Source organism: Acomys russatus, chromosome 14 (assembly GCF_903995435.1).
Source record: "Acomys russatus chromosome 14, mAcoRus1.1, whole genome shotgun sequence".
Taxonomy (NCBI): domain Eukaryota; kingdom Metazoa; phylum Chordata; class Mammalia; order Rodentia; family Muridae; genus Acomys; species Acomys russatus.
This window is the reverse complement of record NC_067150.1, coordinates 54,024,865-54,044,180: the sequence shown is the minus strand read 5'-3', so window position 1 is coordinate 54,044,180 and position 19,316 is coordinate 54,024,865. Positions and strand designations below refer to the sequence as shown.

The window sequence follows — 19,316 nt, the reverse complement described above, 5'->3', positions numbered from 1 at the left end:
GGGATGCACTGCAGCTGGGGATGCACTGAGGACATTGTCCTCAGCTGGGATCCAAATCGTTCCTCTCCTCTGTGCCTCAGTTTCCTCACCAGACACATTATGGGCTGCTGGAGAATTCGGTAACCGGTGCACAAACAATATTACCTCTGGGAGGCTGGAGTGGCTGTGGGCGCTAAAGCCTGGTCTCCAGCCCTCAAGGACCTTGCAGTTTGACCTCTGAGTTTCCCAAGCCGGAAGTTCTTCTCCTTTCCTTCCTTGTCTCACCCTTTCCTGTAGAAACCACTGACTTAATTTCTCAGCACTTTATGCTGCCCTCTTCCCCTGAGGTAGGAAGATGGGTGGCTCCCAGAACTGTCGCTGGGCCCTGGGCATGACTAGATCCTCAGACTGGTCTGGAGGTCTCCTTTCTTTCATCCATACCTGGGGGCTGGTTTGCCTGCAAGGCGCTAAATCCAGGCTGGCAACTGTTGGTCATTGTGTGTAGTCACACAGGCTGAGGGGGAGGGGAGGCTGCAGATGCCAGAGAGGGGAGGTCTCATGCTGCCCCATACATAAGAGGGTACAGGGACACATGGCCTCCTGTTAACGCATATGAGGCACATGGATACGTGGCCTGCCTCTGGTCTTGACTCTCCATGTGGAATGTTTTTTTCTCAAGTCACCTTTTGTCACCTGCTGTAGACTTGAGAATCTTGAGGTTCTGACCCCACTCTGTGAGGATAGGTTATGGTTGGGGGAGGGGGAGGTATGGTTGGGGGTTAGGTATGGTGGGAGTGGGGAAGGCTGAAGGCTGAAGTTCAGTGGCCTTGGGAGAGTAAGGGAGGTAGGCAGGACTTTGGTAGGTGGGCACAGAGCTGAGGCCCCTAACACCCTGCTCAAAGGCAGGTAAAGCATTTTCTTGGGTTTCAGTAAGTGGGTACTAGGATCAACCATATGCCCCTAAGGGCATCCTGACACCCATCAACTCCCCCTTCTCTCTCTCTCTCTCTGTCTGTCTCTGTGTGTGTGTGTGTGTGTGTGAGAGAGAGAGAGAGAGAGAGAGAGAGAGAGAGAGAGAGAGAGAGAGAGAGAGAGAGAGAGAGAGACTCCTGTGGCCAGCAGATGGCAGCTCAGCCATCGAGGGTCCCCACCCCCACCCCCATTCATGGTGGTCCACGAGGTGTTAGGATTTGTTCTGGTAACATCTGGAGTGGATCATTGAGGAGAACCTCAAAGAATTTGTGTGAAACCTTCAGGCCAGTAAGAATTCAGGACTCTCAAAGAAAGCTCCATAATGGCGCCCAGCTCTCTCCACAAAAGACTGGACAATTGTTAGCTGGTTAAAGCCGTGATGGACAGGCTTGCACTCTAAGGAACTAGCTGTTTGCAGCCTCTGCTGGAAACATGAAGTCCTGCGTCTGATGTAGGTTTGCTTAGCCCAGTAAAGCAGGCTGTTTGCTTTACCTGACCAGATGGGTGGGGGAGCCCTGTGGAGTAAAGAGGTGGTGATACAGCTAGCAGTGGACCCCTGAAGAAAGTGCATCGCTGCTGTGACCCTTTTAATGCATTTCCTCATGTGCCAGTGACCCCCAACCATAAAATTATTTTCATTACTTCTTCATAAGTTTGCTATTGTTATGAATGTAAACATCTGTTTTGCAGGGTAGCTGGTATGTGACCTCTGTAAAAGGCCCAAAGGGATCACGATCCACAGGCTGAGAACTGCTGCTCTAATCTTTACTTATATGTACCCACCTTGACTCACCTGATGGCTGCCACCAGACAGAAAAGTGCTTTTTAAAGAATATACTTTTAATTATGTGTACCTCCATCCTATGTGCCCTTTTGTTTCAGGCCTCTCCTGGGCTAACTAGTGTCCCTGGGAGACATGTCTACCTAGAGCCTATGGGACTGCATCTGGAAGTAGGGCCTGTGGATGTAGGTGAGATGCGGTCATACTGGGAGACTAAGGTAGGTCCTAACTCATGGAGGGGGATTCCGACACCACACAGCGAAGGCCATGACTAATAGGTCCACATCCCAGAACACCCAGGATAGCCATAGGCTGGGAGAGGCAGAGAAGAAACATCCTCTAAAACCCATGAGAACACAGCTCTGTCAACACCCCACCCTCAGAAGCGAGTGGAGAAACACCTGCTGTTCTCAGCCGTCATGTTCACGGCAGCGTTACAGCTGCCTAGCAAAATCACAGAGCATCAGCACACTTGGACCTGGACTGCAAGGATCTCAAGGGTCCTTCCAGGTACACTCTGGAGGGAGGTCAAGATGCCTTTGCCCCTAGTTTCCAGAAGAAGCGGTAGCTGCAGTTTGGGGCCACACTGAGTAGCCAGGGCCTGGACTGGTGGTCCCCACAGGAACCCTCATCAGAGTGGCCTGCCGGGCCTCCTTCCATTTTCTCATTAGTTCTGGCTTCTCCTACAAGCTGGCAGACTCTGGAAGCCAGTATGTTATAGAAGGTTGCTGGTAGAAATCCAGGGAGATAAAGCCAGGCTCCATCCAGTTTTCCAGGGTGACAGTCTTTTTTTTTTTTTTCTTTAATGTGCATTAGTGTTTTGCCTGCATGTATATTGGTGTAAGGGTGTCGGATCCCCTGGAACTGATACAGACAGTTGTGAGCTGCCATGTGGGGGCTGGGGATTGAACCCGGGTCTTCTGGAAGAGCAGCTGGTGCTCTTAACCACTCAGCCATCTCTCTAGCCCATCCAGGGTGACTCTTTGTTTTTCCAAGATAGCCCTGGCTATCCTGGACTCACTTTGTAGACCAGGCTGGCCTAGAACTCAGAGATCCGAGTGCTGGGATTAGAGGCACCACTGCTCAGCTCACAGTGGCATTCTTAAACAATTGTCTAAGAGGCACACGATGACCCAAGGCTCCAGGAATTTGCTTTTCCTAAATACTCACTCACTTTGGTGAATATTTTAAATGTTTTCTTAGGGCTGAGGAGATGGATCCATCAGTAAAGTATTTGCCTTGCAACCAAAAGGACCTGAGTTCTATTCCCAGAAGCCACATAAAAAAGATCAGCTGTGGTGGCACATTTGTATGATGGGCATGGGGAGATAGAGACGCTGGGTCGCTGGAGCCCATTGGCCAGTGAGCTGAGCCTACTGGGCAAGTTCCAAGCCAACAAAAGACCACATCTGAAAAATAAGGTGAACTGTGTTCCTTAAGGACACCTGAGGCTGTCCTCTGTCCAACACTGCCCACACCCCATTCCTCCCACTGTTTTCTTACTAAGAGCTCCCCATAACAGGTAGTCTTCAGGTCCCACAGCCCAGGCCTGTCCCTGCTTTCAAGATAGCTTTTAGACCTTCTGACTACAGTCCTGAAATGGCAGCGTCCTGAGGTAGGCAAGGAATGTCTGTGTTGGGTAACTGAGGGACCGAGGCTCGGTGGAGCCATGGTCCTCACTCTGTGCCTCCTGGTAATGTTGCCCACATCTCTGGTGAGGTGTGGCCAGGCTGAGAACTTTGGCTACCATGAGCCCAGGTACAGTCAACTTGCCTGAGGCTCAGGGCCACCTCCCACAGCCTGACTTTTCACTACCTCCCAGCACAGGGGAAGACTGCTGGGACACTGCCAGTGACAAGCTTGGAGGTGCTCTACTTCCCTTCACTGTCCTAGGCTCCTCTAAGGGACACTGTACTGACTGGCAAGAGGTCCTTGCCCACAGCCTCATGAGCCTTTAAGTGATAGACAGATGACAGGGGTCGGGGTAGGGTAGGGAGAGGTTTCTGAAGGTCTGTCCAAGAGAAAGCCCTGCACCCTGCAGCCTAGGCCCCAGACCAGCCAGCCTTCCCCTTGGTCCACAACTCCCCCCTGACTTCCCATCACACACCCAAAGCTAGAAACAGCCACCAGCCAGGCTGGGCTTCACATCAGTCTTTATTCAGAGCTCTCACCACCCAGCATGGCTTAGTCCAGAGAAGGACCACACCAAAAGAGGAGAAACTGAGGCCCAGGGTTCCCTGAGAGCAATAGGAAAGAGGCAGGTCCATGCATGGAGTGTCCCCAACACTCACAGCACAGGGTAGTGCTGGCTGCCAAATGAGGTGGTGGCACCTCCATCTGAGCCTGGGAGGAGGTGGGCCCGGGGAAAGGCAGGAGCCACCATGCTGGGAACAAAGGCACCGGCAGGTGGCTAGAGACTCAGGATGAGATGTGCTGTCGACTTGTAATGTCCTAGACCCCTACAACGGGCCTCAGGGAATCTATAAAACAAGGATTTGAGAATTCTGCCGTCCATGTAGCTGAAGCTCAGGCAGCTTAAGGAGCTTAGCGGATAGTGGCGCTGGGCCTCTGGCTCCCTGGAGCCTGGGCTCTCACTAGCATGTGAGTGGAGTGTGAGGTTGGACAAAAGACTGGGAGGAACATACCCCACTAAGCTTAGGGTGGGGACACAGTAACAGACAGAACCCCTCTTCCTTGCTGAGGCTGCCCCCAAAGGAATCAGTAACCTCCAGTGCACAGAGCCACTTGGGGAGCATGGGGCCCTCTGGAACAAATGGAGCCCAGAGATGGAATTGCTCTGTTCAAAGTTTAAAAGTTGTGACCTAGAAACCTGGGGCCCAGCAGGCAGCTTCAGGGTGAGCCAGGTGCCAGGTGGGTAGCAGAGTCTCCTGCTACTGTCCCACCCGGCCCTCACAAACCTGCACAGCTGCCAGAAGACATCTCCATAAGGCCAGCCCAGTCTTGAGAGATAGGGGTGTTATCCAGGCACCCCCTAATAGTAGTGGACTATGCAGGGGAGGGCAGGGGCCAGGATTTTGGCCTTTACATACTTCCCCAAACTCAATTCCATCTTAAGTCTAAAGCAAAAAACAGAAACAAAGATAAAAATCCCTGACCAGAACACTGTACTCTGCCAATGCCTGTGCACAATGCTCAGCCCATGTACCTCGGTGCGTGCATGCACCCATTATGAATAACCATGTCCTGGTGTCCCCAGTAGGCCTCAGTGCTGACTGCTGACATGGAGCGTGTAGAAGGCCCACGGCTCAGGGACGTAGATGACACCAGGGTACTTCTTTCTGAGTACAGGGTCATTCCACAGCCAAGCAACCCACAGAGCCACCAGCGAGAGGGTGAGGGCGAAGGAAGAGAAGAGGAAGAGGCCGTTGCTGTCCAGGAAGAGGCGCCTGCGCTTCTGGTGCAAGACGAGAGCCAGCATAGCAAAGAAGGTGAAGATGAAGAGGATGAAGATCTGGCCCTCAGTCACCAGGTACCTGGAGAAAGAGGACAGGTATGGAGGTGGAGTGGGTGCCATGGCAACACCATCCTGCCTGGCATCCTTCTGGACCAAGTCCTAGGTTGCCTTCCCAGTAAATCAGAATGGCTCACCTAGTGAGTGGACCCATGTGCCAGAACAGTCTAAACCACAGCCTGGCAGCATCACACTGCTTTGACTTTGCATGGTTTAATAATACTCTGCTAAGGGCAGTGGAAATGGCTCAGAGGTTAGGAGCACTCACTGGCTGCTCTTCCAAAGGTCCTGAGTTCGATGCCCAGAAACCACATGGGTGGTTCGCAACTATCTATAATGAGATCTTATGCCCTCTTCTGGTGTGCAGGTACACATGCAGGCAGAACATTGTATACATAATAAACAAACAAACAAACAAATCCCTTTTAAAAAAATCTGCTGGATGGCTGGATGAGGTGGCACACACCCTTACCCACTAGGGAGGCACAATCAGGCAGATCTTTGTGAGTTTGAGGCCAGCCTGGTCTACATAGTGAGTTCTAGGACAGCCAGGGCTACACAGAGAAACCATGTTTAATCAGCAGCGGTGGCAGCGGCAGCAGCAGCTGGGTGTGGTAACACACACATTTACGCAATGCCCAGGAGGCAGAGGCAGGTAGGTCTCTAGTGTCCACACAGCAAGTTCCAAGGCCGCATACACACTGAGAGTCACAGGATGTCTGGGCTTTGGCTTTTGCCTTTTCTCATCACATTAGGACATTTACAACAGAAACTGGCTCTGGAGGAGCAAGAGAACAAAAACACCACGTGACACATGCCCTCAGCTCTCACACTCCCCAGGACCTCATCTGCTGCCTGCTGGGTTTCTAGGGTATCTGAATTTGGGGATGCCATCTCAATCCACAGAGGCTGTCGTCATCATTGTCCCCTTGGAGGCTGGGCCACTTTCATGTAGAGACGCTGCACCCCAGAGTACAGAGCACACAGACGCACGCAGAGGCTTCTGCAGGGTTACCCGGCTACTGCCTCTCAGGGTGCTGATGCTCACCTGTTCACCTAACGAACTCCAGCTCCACAACCGAGGGGCCTGGGACCTCGGGGACGTCACATAGCAACTTTGAACAACTTCAAGGCTGTTTTCTCCCTTATGTGGGGAACATAAAGGGCCCCACATCTCAAGGTATCTGACAATGCTCTTAACCTCTGAGCCATCTCTCCAGCCCCGAAGGGCCTTTTTCATGTGAAGGGTTTCCCATCTAAGAAGGACCGGGTCCTGCTGGGTCCTCCCTGTGATCCCACAGCCCTGTGTGTGTGAGAGAAAGACCTGTTGCCAAGGAAGAAATGACGGGAAGATAAGGGTCTGGCTGAGGCCTGAGAGAGGAGTCTAGAGTGGGCAATGGGACCTCAGGAGAACAAAAGAACAGGAGAGGCAGCACCAGGCTGGGAAACTCCCCCTGGTCTGTCCTTGTCATCTTATCACCCAGTGCTCTTCTCTCCCCCACTGGATCCCAACGTTTCCTCAGAGGAGGACAGGTTCAGAGGGGGTAAACTGAGGCTCAGGAGCATTTACAGCACATGACCTAGAGGTAGACTCCTGGCCTCAAGGTGGCTCTGATGTGCTGGGAGCGGGACACAGAGGAAAGGAACAGCCTTGCCATCTTCCACAGTCTGCTTGGTGCTGAGAACCCTGGTAAGAGAGAAGCCACTACAAGGCACAGCCTTCTCACAAACTAGGAGGAAGCAGAAACCTGGAGATGGCAAGTCCTACCTGGGGTCACACTGCAGGTCTGTGGTCACACTGCAGGCCTGGGGTCAAGAGTGATTTTTTTTTTTTTTTCTTCTTTCTCTCTCTCTCTCTCTCTGAGACAGGCTCCATGTAGCCCAACATGGCCTCAAACTCACTAAGTCGCCAGTGCTAACCTTGAACTCCTGATCCCCCTGCCTCCACCTCCCAAACGCTAGGACTACAGGGCTGGGCCATCACACCCAACACTTTGTGTGTGGATTTTTACTGTAGTGGCTCACTCAGTGCCTGTGCCCTTTGTCCCACCCCAGGTGCCAATGTCTACTTACCAGTAGTACAGACCACTGGGCACCACCAGAAGCAGGGCAGGCCCCGGCATGTGGCTCTCGGCCTTGGAGGTAGTAAAACAGCCACTGAAGTACATGAAGAGGATGAGGAAGAAGGGAATGTACCTGTGATGGAGAGGCAGCGGGTTTACAGGCCTGACCAGGGACCAGCCCCATCATCTTTCCACTGGTCCCTTGCATTGTCACGTAGGGTGTCACCATGTGGCTTATAAGACCCTTGGAATGCACACTGTTCTACACCCAGTCTTTTCTGCCGTGGGAGTCAAGGTGGGAGGAATAGAAACTAAAAGGTGGAGCTCACAGGGAGAAAAGCCCCAGGCTCCTTGTGTTAAAACTGAAGTGAAGGGGTGGGTGCCATGGCAACCACACCCTGCCCAGCTTCCCTCTCTGGACCCATGCCCATCCTGTCCTTCATTTACATGGAGATGAGGGGATGTGGGGCTGTTTCATCCATGTGCCTCAAACACCAGCAAGTCAAGTGCCACACTAGCCCTACCCAGCAAGGCTGAGGTAGGAGAGAACACAGCGCACGCGGGAGGAACCCAAGGAGAGCTGTGGAGCCCTCATTCACACTCAGCCACCAGTCCCCACCTCATCCAAGCGCATGGCTTGTCGCCTCCCCACATAGGGGCTATCTTTTTCATTCTAACACACACACAAACACACACACACGCTTGTGTGCACACAGTCATGCTCTTGCACACACAATCTTTTTCTGTCATGTGACACCCCTACCCTCAATACTCAGTGGCCTCCCACCTCTCAGGAATTCCCAGGGCTGTTCCTTCTCTCTCCTCCTCTCCCAGCTTTCAATGCAGAGTCACCTGGCAAAGTCAGGAAGAGCTGGCAGGAGGCCTGTTCTGAGGACGGTAGGACCGTGCAAACCAAGAGGATGAATCTCCCTAGCTTCAGACAGACCCACAGACACCAGGGCTGGGTGTGTGTTGAGGGAAGCACTTCAGTCCAGATGAGGCACCCAAGTGCATGGCTAGCTGACAGCCACTCTCCCCTCCTCCCTCTGCTTTTAGTTTATCCAGGGTAGCAGAGGAACCCTCATTATTTGAGCCCAGAATCACTGATTCTGACCCCAGTCTGAGATTTTCCTGAGTGGCAGTAGTGGTAGTAAGGAGATTCCCCAGGGAGTTCTAAGATGGGGAACACAAATTGTCCCTCCAAACCTGGCTCTGCTGGCTCTTCTCAGCTCCCTACATCACCGTCTGACTCCTGCATCTAGTGTGTGTGTTTATCAGGGCTACCGTCCTCCCTCCCCAACCCCAGGCTCAGGCATGGCTAAAGCGAACAAACACCTGGTTGCTGCCCTCTAGTGGCCACTGTGGAAACTTCGGGTAGGAAGGAGGCAATAGGAGGCCCCCTTAGGGCTAAAGGGACAGGGTCTCCCAGGCTCGCTGACCAGATGCTCCCCTCAATACTTGGGTCCAGCAGGCCTTGTGCAGTATCTCCTGGCGCCTGGATCCTGGGTGGAACCGTAACTCACCACATGCAGTGGCCCAGGTGCTCGTCATAGTAGTAGAGAAGCTCAAAGGAGTCGATCTAAGAAGGCACAGGGGCGGCAGAGTGAGGGAGGCTGGGACTCCAGGCAACACCGCAGCCCGCTCCTGCCCCTTTCACATCCCCTACCCCGCCCCCAGCACGCACACCACTCCCATTCCCTCCCTAGGGTGGCAGAGGGGCCACGGAGAGCCCAGTCCCTGCACCACTGTTTTGGTGTTGATGAGACAGGGCCTTGTTAAATAAAGCAGCCTCATCTTGAACTTGTAGCAATTGTCTTCTCTTTGTGTCCTGAGTGCTGGGGTTACAGATGTGCACACCACGTCCAGACAGACACTGTGCCCCTTTGCAGTCTAGGAGCTCGCTAGCTTGGGTAGACAACAGTACCCTCACTTAGGTGTATGCTTTAATTTCAGCATTCCAGGGGAGCAGAGGCAAGGCCAGCCTTGGCTACTTGAGGCATGACTGGGGGGGGAACCCTCTTTAGCCCCCAAGAACAGAAGATCCCCAGTAGGGGCAGCCTTGGTAGAGTAGACAGGGACTGGGGCGGGGGGGGGGGAGCCTCACCAGAGTCTCCGGCTTGAGATTCTTCATGATGGGGTTCTCTCTGACTGACAGGTGGTGCTGGTACCCACTGAAGAGCAAGCGGTGGTTGACTGAGTCGCCCACCAGGTGGATGCTGGCTCCCATGATGAAGGTGATGATACTGACGTAGATTATAGACCGTGGCAGTGTGCGGGGGGACCGCTCGATAAGCTGACGGTGAAAAATGAGGCCCCTGCCTCCGTTACAGTGTGATAAGCTCTGCCTCCCTTCCCTCAGAAAAATGGGATAGAAAGTCCCTCTGGAGGTTGGGGGCTCCTTTGTAAGCCACCTAGCTCCAGACAAGGTGTGGGGCAAAGCCATCAGGGCCAGCTGAACACACCCTTCCTTTCTAGGAAGATGGGCTAGGCAGCAGTGTTAGAGGTGGTACCAGACCTTCAAGGCAGGAGTCCTGACAAGGCCAGACCCTTCCACTACCCCAGGGTGTCCAGTATGTGCCTTGGGTGGGCTAGCATGCTGCAGGGTCTGATTTTCAGGTGACAGGTCCCCAGTAAACAGAAAGAAAAATGTCAGGAAGTGCAAAATGGGGATGGGTGTTCCAAAACCACAGAAACTGTATTCTGAGGCTGTGCTTCTTCTAAATTTAGAGACTTGAAATGCCTTCCATTTTTAAATATTTTAAAGAAACATTTACCTATGTATATATTATGTGTATTTACGTAGGTGCACATGTATTACATAGGTCAGGGGACAATTTGTGGAAGTCATTTCTCTTCTGTCGTATGGGGATGAAATTCAGGGTGTCAGGCTTGGCAGCAAGCACCTGACCCACTGAACCAGCTTCCCAGCACGTGTGTGTGTGTGTGTGTGTGTGTGTGTGTGTATGTGTGTGTGTGTGTGTGTGTGTACACGTGTGTATGTGTATGAGAGAGAGACAGACAGAAAAAATGGGAAGGAGACAGGCCAGTCTGTACCTTGAGCAGAAGGAAGGGCGTGATGATATTGTAGGCCATGTGGAAGTAGTCCCCAACACTTGGCTTGTTGAGAGGGAACCACTGGAGCGGGAACACCAGCTGGGGAAGAGAGTGTGCACTCACAGGAAGGCCTACAGGCCACAGGTCACCAGCCCTCACAGACACTGAGCTCTTCCTGTGTTCTCTGGGAACCCTGTTAGGAGCCCCAAGGCAAAAAAAAAAAAAAAAAAAAAAAAGGGCTCCCAGAGAGAGGAACTGAGTCCCATAGACAGTAAATGGACTGATTGTCCCTGTCATGTATGGTACACAGAAACCCAGGGCCTTTCTTAGGCTCTCTACATGATAGTTGTTTTGTTTTTATTGTTTTATGTAAACACGCATTTATAATCTAAAATCATTCCTAATTTGAAATCCTATCTTTTTCCTCTAACCTTTTTTATTTTTTGGTTTTTCGAGACAGGGTTCCTCTGTGTAGCCTTGGCTGTCTTGGACTCACTCAGTAGACCAAGCTGTCCTGGAACTCACAGAGATCAGCCTGCCTCTGCTTTCTGAGTGCTGGGATTAAAGGCGAGCACCACTATGCTCCGCCCTGTCTAACCATTTTTATTTATTTTTATTTTTATTTTTTTTGGTTTTTCGAGACAGGGTTTCTCTGTGTAGCCTTGGCCATCCTGGACTCACTTTGTAGACCAGGCTGGCCTCGAACTCACAGCGATCCGCCTGCCTCTGCCTCCCGAGTGCTGGGATTAAAGGCGTGCGCCACCACGCCGGGCTGTCTAACCATTTTTAAAGCAAAACTATGCTATCATATTTACATCATTTTCATTCCACTGAATGCCCATAGCACCAAACTCTTCTGAACTTCGCACTGTGCAGGTCTTTCACTCTCCTGATTAGCTTTGTTTCGAGGAATTTCGTTTTGTTTTCCGGGCTACTGTGAACGGGACTGTCTTTCGTATTTCTCAGTCTGTGTCTGGTATGGAGGAGGTCTACTGATTTGGGTATGTTAATTTTGTAACCTGCCACTTTGCTGGAATTGTCTAGCAGCTCGGTTTGTTTTGTCTTGTGACAGGCCCTTATACCACACGTTTACTATGGAAGGTTAAGTTGCCATTTATAGGAACAGCAATTTGCATTCGTTGCTGTAGAGGTATATTCTAGTGTAAAACAAGGCACAGGATATAAGGCATGAAACAAAATCTCCTTTGGTTCTATTAAAAAAATAAATTTCAGCTGGGCATGGTGGCGTATGCCTTTAATCCCAGCACTCGGGAGGCAGAGGCAGGTGGGTCGCTGTGAGTTCGAGGCCAGCCTGGTCTATGAAGTGAGTCCAGGACAGCCAAGGCTACACAGAGAAACCCTGTCTCGAAAAAACAAAAGAAATTTCTATATATGTTTACACAAACAGAGAAAGGAGTGGACAGGTGTGCCCCAGGCCCTCAGAGGCGGGACAGGAAAGCCTGACACTTCCTTAGTTTGGGACTTCTAACTGTTCCTCTCAGTACTTGGAACTGGCTTTACCTTAGTTATTACAATCTGGTCAGTTGCAATATGCAAAACCAGCTGGCAGGCTCCACCTCCAGGTGACAGTGCCATGCCAGGACAGTGACAGTGAGGGAGGCCACAGACATGCTGTGCCTCCTTCCCACGCCCTTCTGACTCAGCCTCACACTTACCATGGCAATGGGGCGGCCGAAGTCCAGAAGCCAGTTCTGCAGTGTGAAGTAGAGCCAGAGGTCAAAGTGGAAGGGGGCTGTGCGGTCTGTCTCCTCAGCCTTCACGGAGCCGTGCCTGGCAAGGAACGAGGCTAGCGTCAGCCCTCTGGCCATCAACCCAAGAGAAAGGCAGAGGTCCCGGCACTTAAAGGCAGGACACACATGTCATCCAGGGCTGAAAACTGGTGGGCCTCAGGTGTCCTAACTGCTCTGTGACTCAGGAAGTAACTTACCTATGGGCAAAGTAACAGTCACGCTTCCATTATAAAACGGTAGGGGAGAACAGGGCAAAACATCAGGGCGACGAGACTGTGGCAGCAGGCAACCTTCGGGAAGCACCCACTGTCTCTCAGGAACCATGGGTCTGCTTGTGTGAGCTCTTTTGTTTACTTGCTATGTACTGTTTTTTGTTGTTATTTTGAGATAGGATTTCCCTGTGTAGCCCTGGCTAACCTGGACTTGCTTTGTAGACCAGGCTGGCCCCCTCTGCCTGGCATTGCCACTCCCTATGGGAGGGCTTCTCTGAGAAAGCTTTTTCCAAACCATAGCATCCGTACAGGAGGCGAGCGTTTCCTCACTAACTCGGGCTGGTGGTGGCTGCACGGGCCTGGGTTGTACTCTTCCTTCTAGGCTTTCAAGAGAGGAGCTTTTATTTAAAAAAAAAAAAAGAAAGAAAGAAAGAAAAGAAAAGAAAAGAAAGAAAGAAAGGCAGTTATTTATTTGGCCATATGAGCATGCCCCCGTGCCATGCCATGCCATGCCATGCATGTGGAGGTTAGAAGGCTTTGTTCAGAATTCCTCTCTTTTCTACCATGTAGGTCCTGGGATCAAACTCAGATCTGAGTGATTGCCTCGACCCACAGAGCCATAGCAGCAGCCCAAAAGGGGAGAGCATTAAGGCTCCCCAAGTCTTCAAACCACCCCCCCCACCCCGCCAGCAGAGTCCGAGTCTTCTTAGAGCGTGCTACTGCCCAGACGAGCCACTACTAACTCCTAAGATGATGGAGATAATGTCATTGTCCTGTGTGTGTGGCCACAGCAGGCATGGGGTGACACGGCTCCCCAACCCCCAGAGTTCTCAGCTCTGTCCCTGGCTGGAGCTGACTTAAAGCTGTCACTGTGGCCACTTCAGTAGCCCTCCCCTATGAGTACGTGAGCTGAGCAGCCCAGGAAGGTGGTCCCCAGCGAGGGAGGCAGGCCCTTGGGTCCTGTAGAAAGCAAGGCAGGTAGGGTAGGCATTTCCCAAGTCAGCATAGCTTCTGTCCCCGGACATAGTGGCCCCCACACACACTGATCACCAACTGTGCATGATGCTACAACCTTTAGCATCTCAGCTAAGGGCAGGCAGTGGCATCGGAGGCAGGAGCTGTTCTCCTACTGCTTTCAGCTGAAGATGCTGAGGTTCTGAGGTCAGAGGTTAGCCACTGTTGCCCACACAGTAAAGAGCTGTGGTGACTACTTTTATCACTTCTTTCCCAACTTTTGCTTATTCCCAAAGAAGGCTTGGCCAATTGGGGACTGAGCTCCTTCTGATGGTGGCTGTCTAGGATGCAAGCCTCCAGAGTGTCAGTGGCCAAGGTTCCACCCTCCAGGGACAGCAAAGAGCAAATGAAGTGGCATGCGCAGATGCACAGTGTTCTTGTGTCCCATGGCAGGCTGCCTCAGGCCATATGTGCTGGCACCTTCCTTTTTGTTGGGGGTACTGAGCTCGTCCTAACTGCCACTGAGATGCGGGAGTTCTGGATAATCTAGGGTCTCTATGCGATTAATGGCCTTCTATTCCGATCACTAAAATAAGGCAGCTGACATCTGAGGTCCACCCAGATCAGTGGAGCTAGGAACTATATGCAGAACCTACAAAAAGGAAGGGGACTCTAAAGGGGGGGGGGGGTGGGGGATGGGCACTTTTAACCAGGAAGAAAAGCTGCCTGTGAGCAGGAGGGAAAGGCCTGAGGGAGGAAGAGAGAAGGCACCGCAGAAATCCCAGGCCTATCGGGGTAAAATGGTAGAGGCTGGCCAGGCCGAAGACAGGGCAACATTCAGGTTAAGTACACAGACTGCTCAGAGTTCAGTGAGAGCCTTCAACAGAGTCCCTGTTTGTTCCTTCCTCATTAGGCCCGTCAGAACAGGCCTCGAACGAGCAGCAGCGAGTGATGCAGAATTTGGAGGGAGGAAGAGAGTGCCCTCAGTGTTTCATTCTGAAACCCCAAATTCAATCAGAGGTGGGATGTTTAGTATAAAGAATAAAGGGGCAGAGCCGGGCGTGGTGGCGCACGCCTTTAATCCCAGCACTCGGGAGGCAGAGGCAGGCGGATCGCTGTGAGTTCCAGGCCTGCCTGGTCTACAAAGTGAGTCCAGGATGGCCAAGGCTACACAGAGAAACCTTGTCTCGAAAAAACAAAAAAACAAAAACAAAAAAAAGAATAAAGGGGTCAGGAGGTGATGCTGCACACCTTTAATCTTCATACCCTGGAGACAGAGGCAGGTGGCCTGGTCTACAGAGAGTGAGCCACGACAGCCAGGACTACAAAGAGAAACCTTGTCTCAAAAAACCAAAAACGGGGGATGGGGGGGGGGGCGAAGAAAGGAAGGAAAGAAGAAAGAATAGAATAAAATAAAGGAATTTTGACGGCCCACGGGGAAGGTAGGGAAGGGGAGGCACTTGGTGCTTGCCTCTAGAAGTTCCTGGCTCACACTAGAAGCTCAGCAACACTTTCTTCCTCTATCCCAGGAAACACTTCAGCCAGTGGGAACCTTGGCATGGGTCCAGCCTAGCTCAGTAGGGCAGGTGGGGATAAGAGGAAGCAAGAAGGAAGAAAGGAAGACGCTGGCGTGGGACTCAAGACTAATAAATGTGGATTGTTGGAATCCCCGCTCTGCTCTGCAGGTCTTTCTGTGAGCTTGCTGTCTGTGTGCTTTCCCTCACACTGATAAAAGCCTTCCTTTCCCATCAAAACACAGACAAAAGCCTGACAAACATCCGAAGGGTTTTTCTTCTGTGGGACTTTGACTGTGAAGGCAGATCACACAAGGGAAAGGTACCCCCCCCCTCACCCCCACCACCCAAAGCTTCTGTCAGAAAGATGAGTAACCTCAAGCTTGCCCCAAGTTCCTGATTCTAGACTGCACAGGCTGAGCCCCCCCAAGGGGCTGGGCTGGTCCTAGGTCCCCATCACCAGCAATCCTGGACAGTGATGAAAGCACAATGCCAGGTAACCTGAAACAAGGCCAGCCTTTGCTCCTGCTCCCCTCCACAGCTCCCCCAAGTCTACTGCATGGGGGAAGCTGATACCACGACAGCTGGGAAGCCAGTACCACACAGCAGCATCTGCAAGCCTGGACATCGCCAGAAAAGAAAAGAGCTTCTTTAGGGAAGTAAACAGAGAACTGTGAATGGGGGCGATATAGAGACTGACTTTGAGCTCTTTATAATGGATGATGAAATACCAGACATAGTAAGACAGAAGCGTTTTAATAAAAGATGAGGAAGTGCAGTAACAAAAAGGAAAAACAAAAACAAAAACAAACAAACAAACAAACAAAAAAACCCCAGATAACTAAGAGCCAGGAGTGGTGGCGCACATCTTTGATCCCAGCACTCAGTAGGCAGAGGCAGGTGGATCTCTGTCAGTGCTAGCCCAGCCTGGTCTACAGAGCAGAGTTCCAGAACAGCCAGGGCTACATAACAACAGAAAGCCAAAGACAGCTTAAATACTGTAAACATGGTATCCTGACTTCCAACGCTGAGAATGAAGCCACAGATAACAGGTAGAAAACAACGGTGTCGCCGGGCGTGGTGGCGCACGCCTTTAATCCCAGCACTCGGGAGGCAGAGGCAGGCGGATTGCTGTGAGTTCGAGACCAGCCTGGTCTACAAAATGAGTCCAGGATGGCCAAGGCTACACAGAGAAACCCTGTCTCGAAAACACCAAAAAAAAAAAAAAAAAAAAAAGAAAAGAAAAGAAAAGAAAGAAAGAAAGAAAACAACGGTGTCAGCTGCAAGTGTGAAGGGAATTTGACAACCCCCCCCCCCTGCCCCCGGCGCATGGGCAGCTGAACTTGTGTAACGTTTCTGTGCATTGAACAGGTCTAGCCTCAGTCAGGTGAGACTCCCTACCCGGCTCAGCTCTGGATCAGTTTCCTTAATGGAGATGATGAGGTAATACTTAGAGAGGAGTAAAAGGCCATGACATGACACGCTGCTCAGTAATGTGCTTACAGGCCAATCTGCCCCAGTGCAAGCAGGATAGAGTGTATATACAAACTAAGAGGGCTACAGTGTTACTAAGCCACGGAGAGATCTTAGGCTGGCCATCAGGTGGAAACGGTGCCTGGCCCAGCACTGCGCATGCTCAGAGGATAGTTTCCAAGTCAGAAACTGAACAGCCTGCACATTCTTCAGGGACAATGAAAAGCGCCTGCTTGAGCCCAGTCTCCCAAAACTTCCCCCAAATCACACCAGCAGCTTCCAAAATCCACCTGGAGCACACACCCGTGCTCAAAACCCTTCCGTGGCTCTTTGGTACCTGTGGGATACGGGGTATACATTTGGGAGGGTATACATTTTTTATTTATATTATTATTATTATTATTATTATTATTATTATTATTATTATTATTATTATTATTATTATTATTATTATTTTGGTTTTTCAAGACAGGGTTGACCATCCTGGACTCACTTTGTAGACCAGGCTGGCCTCGAACTCACAGCGATCCGCCTGCCTCTCAGCCTTCCGAGTGCTGGGATTAAAGGCGTGCGCCACCATGCCCGGCTTGGGAGGATACACATTTTTAACAGGTCATTTAGGGTGAAGAAAGTACGAGGACGACTGTTCAAGAACTGAGCAGCCTTCTTTTAAGGATTGGTACCTCTTCAGACTTCGGACTCTGCGGCCTTCTTATCCAACTCTGGGGCATTGGGGCATTCCGAAGTCGGTCCCGCCCTGTCGTTTTCTCTTACACCTGTGACTTGTCCAATACCAGCGTACTCCTTGCATTTCCTCACATGCTTCCACTGGCCACCATGTCCAGTTTCTGCAGCGGTGGGGATTGAACCCAGGGCTTCCTGCATGCTATGCAGTCACTACCGACTGATATACACCCCCAGAGAAATCTGCTTTTGAGCCAGGCGGTGGTGGCGCAAACCTTTTAATCCCAGCCCTCAGGAGACAGAGTCTCTGTGAGTTCAAGGCCAACCTGGCCTACAGAGCGAGTCCAGGACAGCCAGGGATACACAGAAAAACCTTGTCTTGGGAGGCGGGGACGGGGGGGGGGGGGCGGGTAGAGAAAGAAAGAAATCTGCGTCTGCCTTCTCAGTGATGGGATTAAAGGCATAACCACCATGTAGGGCCTAAAAGCCTTAAGTGTCTCTTCTGCAGAGTCCTGCACTGCTCATCTCTTCCAGAAAGCCCTCCAGGATTAGCAATCACCTCCATTGGCTCCTGTTTCCCACATGACACAGCGCTGGGCGCAGAACAGGTGCTTAATCAACACAGATGACATGCGGGGAATGCTTATGGTCAGTGAATCGGATGAAGGAGCACTGGAGGGAAAGATGAAAGGGCGGGTTTTGTGTCTCTGGCTCTGTCCCACCTAGCCAGATAAACCCCAAACATCTCCCCTCTGAGGGAAGGATCCTCTCATTCAGGGAGCGTGTCACTGCCCGCTGTCCCCGGTTAACCGGCTCACTCTCCTAGCCCACTCCAACCTCCAGCCTCCTGGTTCAGAACAGAGTCAAAGTCCTGGCCAGAGCAGGAGGCTCCCGAAAACTTGCAAGTGGCACGGGGACTCAGCAGATCTGGCCTGGGTGACCTCCGAGTAGCCAGCCCCAATGGTTCCCCTAATCCTAGCAAGGTCTCTCAAACTCTGGGGCCCCACGCGGCCTCCCTGTCCCCGCTCCGCGCGCACCTGGCCTGCATGAACGCGGCACCGGGGCCTCCCGCCGCTCCCGGGAGCTGCCGTCTCCGGGCCGCTGCCTCCATGGCCGCCACGCTCGACCTCGCCTTCCCGGGGGAGTGACGGCTGCGTGGGCCGCGCGGAGCTTCTGCACCCAGAGCGGGTAAGCTTGGGCGGGAGGCTAGGTCCCGGGGCGGGCGGGAGGGCAGGGGAGGGGAGGAGCCGGAGAAGGGGGGCGCGGAGGCGGGAGGAAAGAGCTGTGGGAGAAACTCGTAGAGGGAGGAGGATGGGGAGGGGCTTAGGGAGGGAAGGGAGAGGAGGACAGGGTCGGAAGGAGGAGTAGGGAGGGACTGAAGGAGGAAGAAGAAAGGGAAGAAGGAAGGAGAATGACTGGTAAGGGTGGAGTAGAAGACTAGAGGAGGGCGATCTCGGCTTGAGAAGGAGGGGCTTAATTTATGTCCTACGTCTTGGTCTGAGCTGGATCTGCACACGCTTGAGGATGCCTGGCGCCTGGGTGGTGGTTTGCTTGTTTGTTTTCTGGGTCCTCTGCATTTCTTCAGGAAGAAAGCCTCGCCTAGCTAGGCTGAGAGTACTGGATGGAGATGAACTGGAGACCCGGAACGATCAAGCCGTGAGGTCACCAAAAGGCCTGAGGTCTTTGAGCCCTTCAAGTTGTGCTGAGAGCCCACCCTCCTCAGATTAAAAACTGCTCAATAAACTGTCAACTATGTGCTTTTGTAATTATTTAGAAAATAAGAAATAATAGAATAAGATGCCAGGCAACATATATGTGTGTGTATGTGTATTTTAATTATATGTATAATTTTATTTATTTATTTATTTTTGTTTTATTGAGACAGGGTTTCTCTGTGTAACAGCTCTTAACTGTCCTGGAACGCTCTCTGAAGAGCAGGCTGGCCTCAAACTCACAGAGATCCGCCTGCCTCTGCCTCCCAAGTGCTGGGATTAATTTAAAGGCGTGTGCCACCACCGCCCGGCTTCAGATATTATATTATATGAGGCTTATTAAATGAGTATGGGGAGAGAAGGAAAGAAGGGAGGGGCCCCCCAGAGAAAGAGAGACAGAGACAGGAGAAGACAAAAAGAAGTAGAGGGGAAGGGAGTAAGGGGGTAAGAGAGAGAGGGGCTAGGTGGGTCTGTCCTTTTATATAGCCCTGGGCAGGGCCACGCCCCCCGTGGCAGGTAGGCAATGACATCATAGGTAGGCAGACTGAAGCAGATTCCTAACAGCTTTGATAGGTGAAGAGTATAGAAAAGTGGTGAATTCTCTCGCGTTTGGGGTGGCAATGAGGTGGTTCTGAATCCAGTCCTGGCTTTGTCATTCTAGCTTGGCTTGGGGAAAGGCACACACCCCTCCCTCA

The 19,316-nt window shown here is 51.9% G+C and overlaps 1 protein-coding gene across 1 annotated transcript; it reads right to left on the bottom strand.

Moving 5' to 3' along the window:
- Positions 1–4,550: 4,550 nt before the first annotated feature.
- Cln6 (CLN6 transmembrane ER protein) lies at positions 4,551–18,063 on the bottom strand. The gene is made up of 7 exons (XM_051156626.1): positions 17,947–18,063; positions 11,998–12,112; positions 10,322–10,420; positions 9,372–9,560; positions 8,791–8,846; positions 7,278–7,400; positions 4,551–5,226 (listed from the first exon to the last, which is right to left on the bottom strand). The coding sequence occupies exons 1-7, from the start codon at positions 18,018–18,020 to the stop codon at positions 4,956–4,958; spliced, it is 927 nt and encodes a 308-aa protein (XP_051012583.1). The 5' UTR covers positions 18,021–18,063; the 3' UTR covers positions 4,551–4,955.
- Between the last annotated feature and the right edge of the window lie 1,253 nt (positions 18,064–19,316).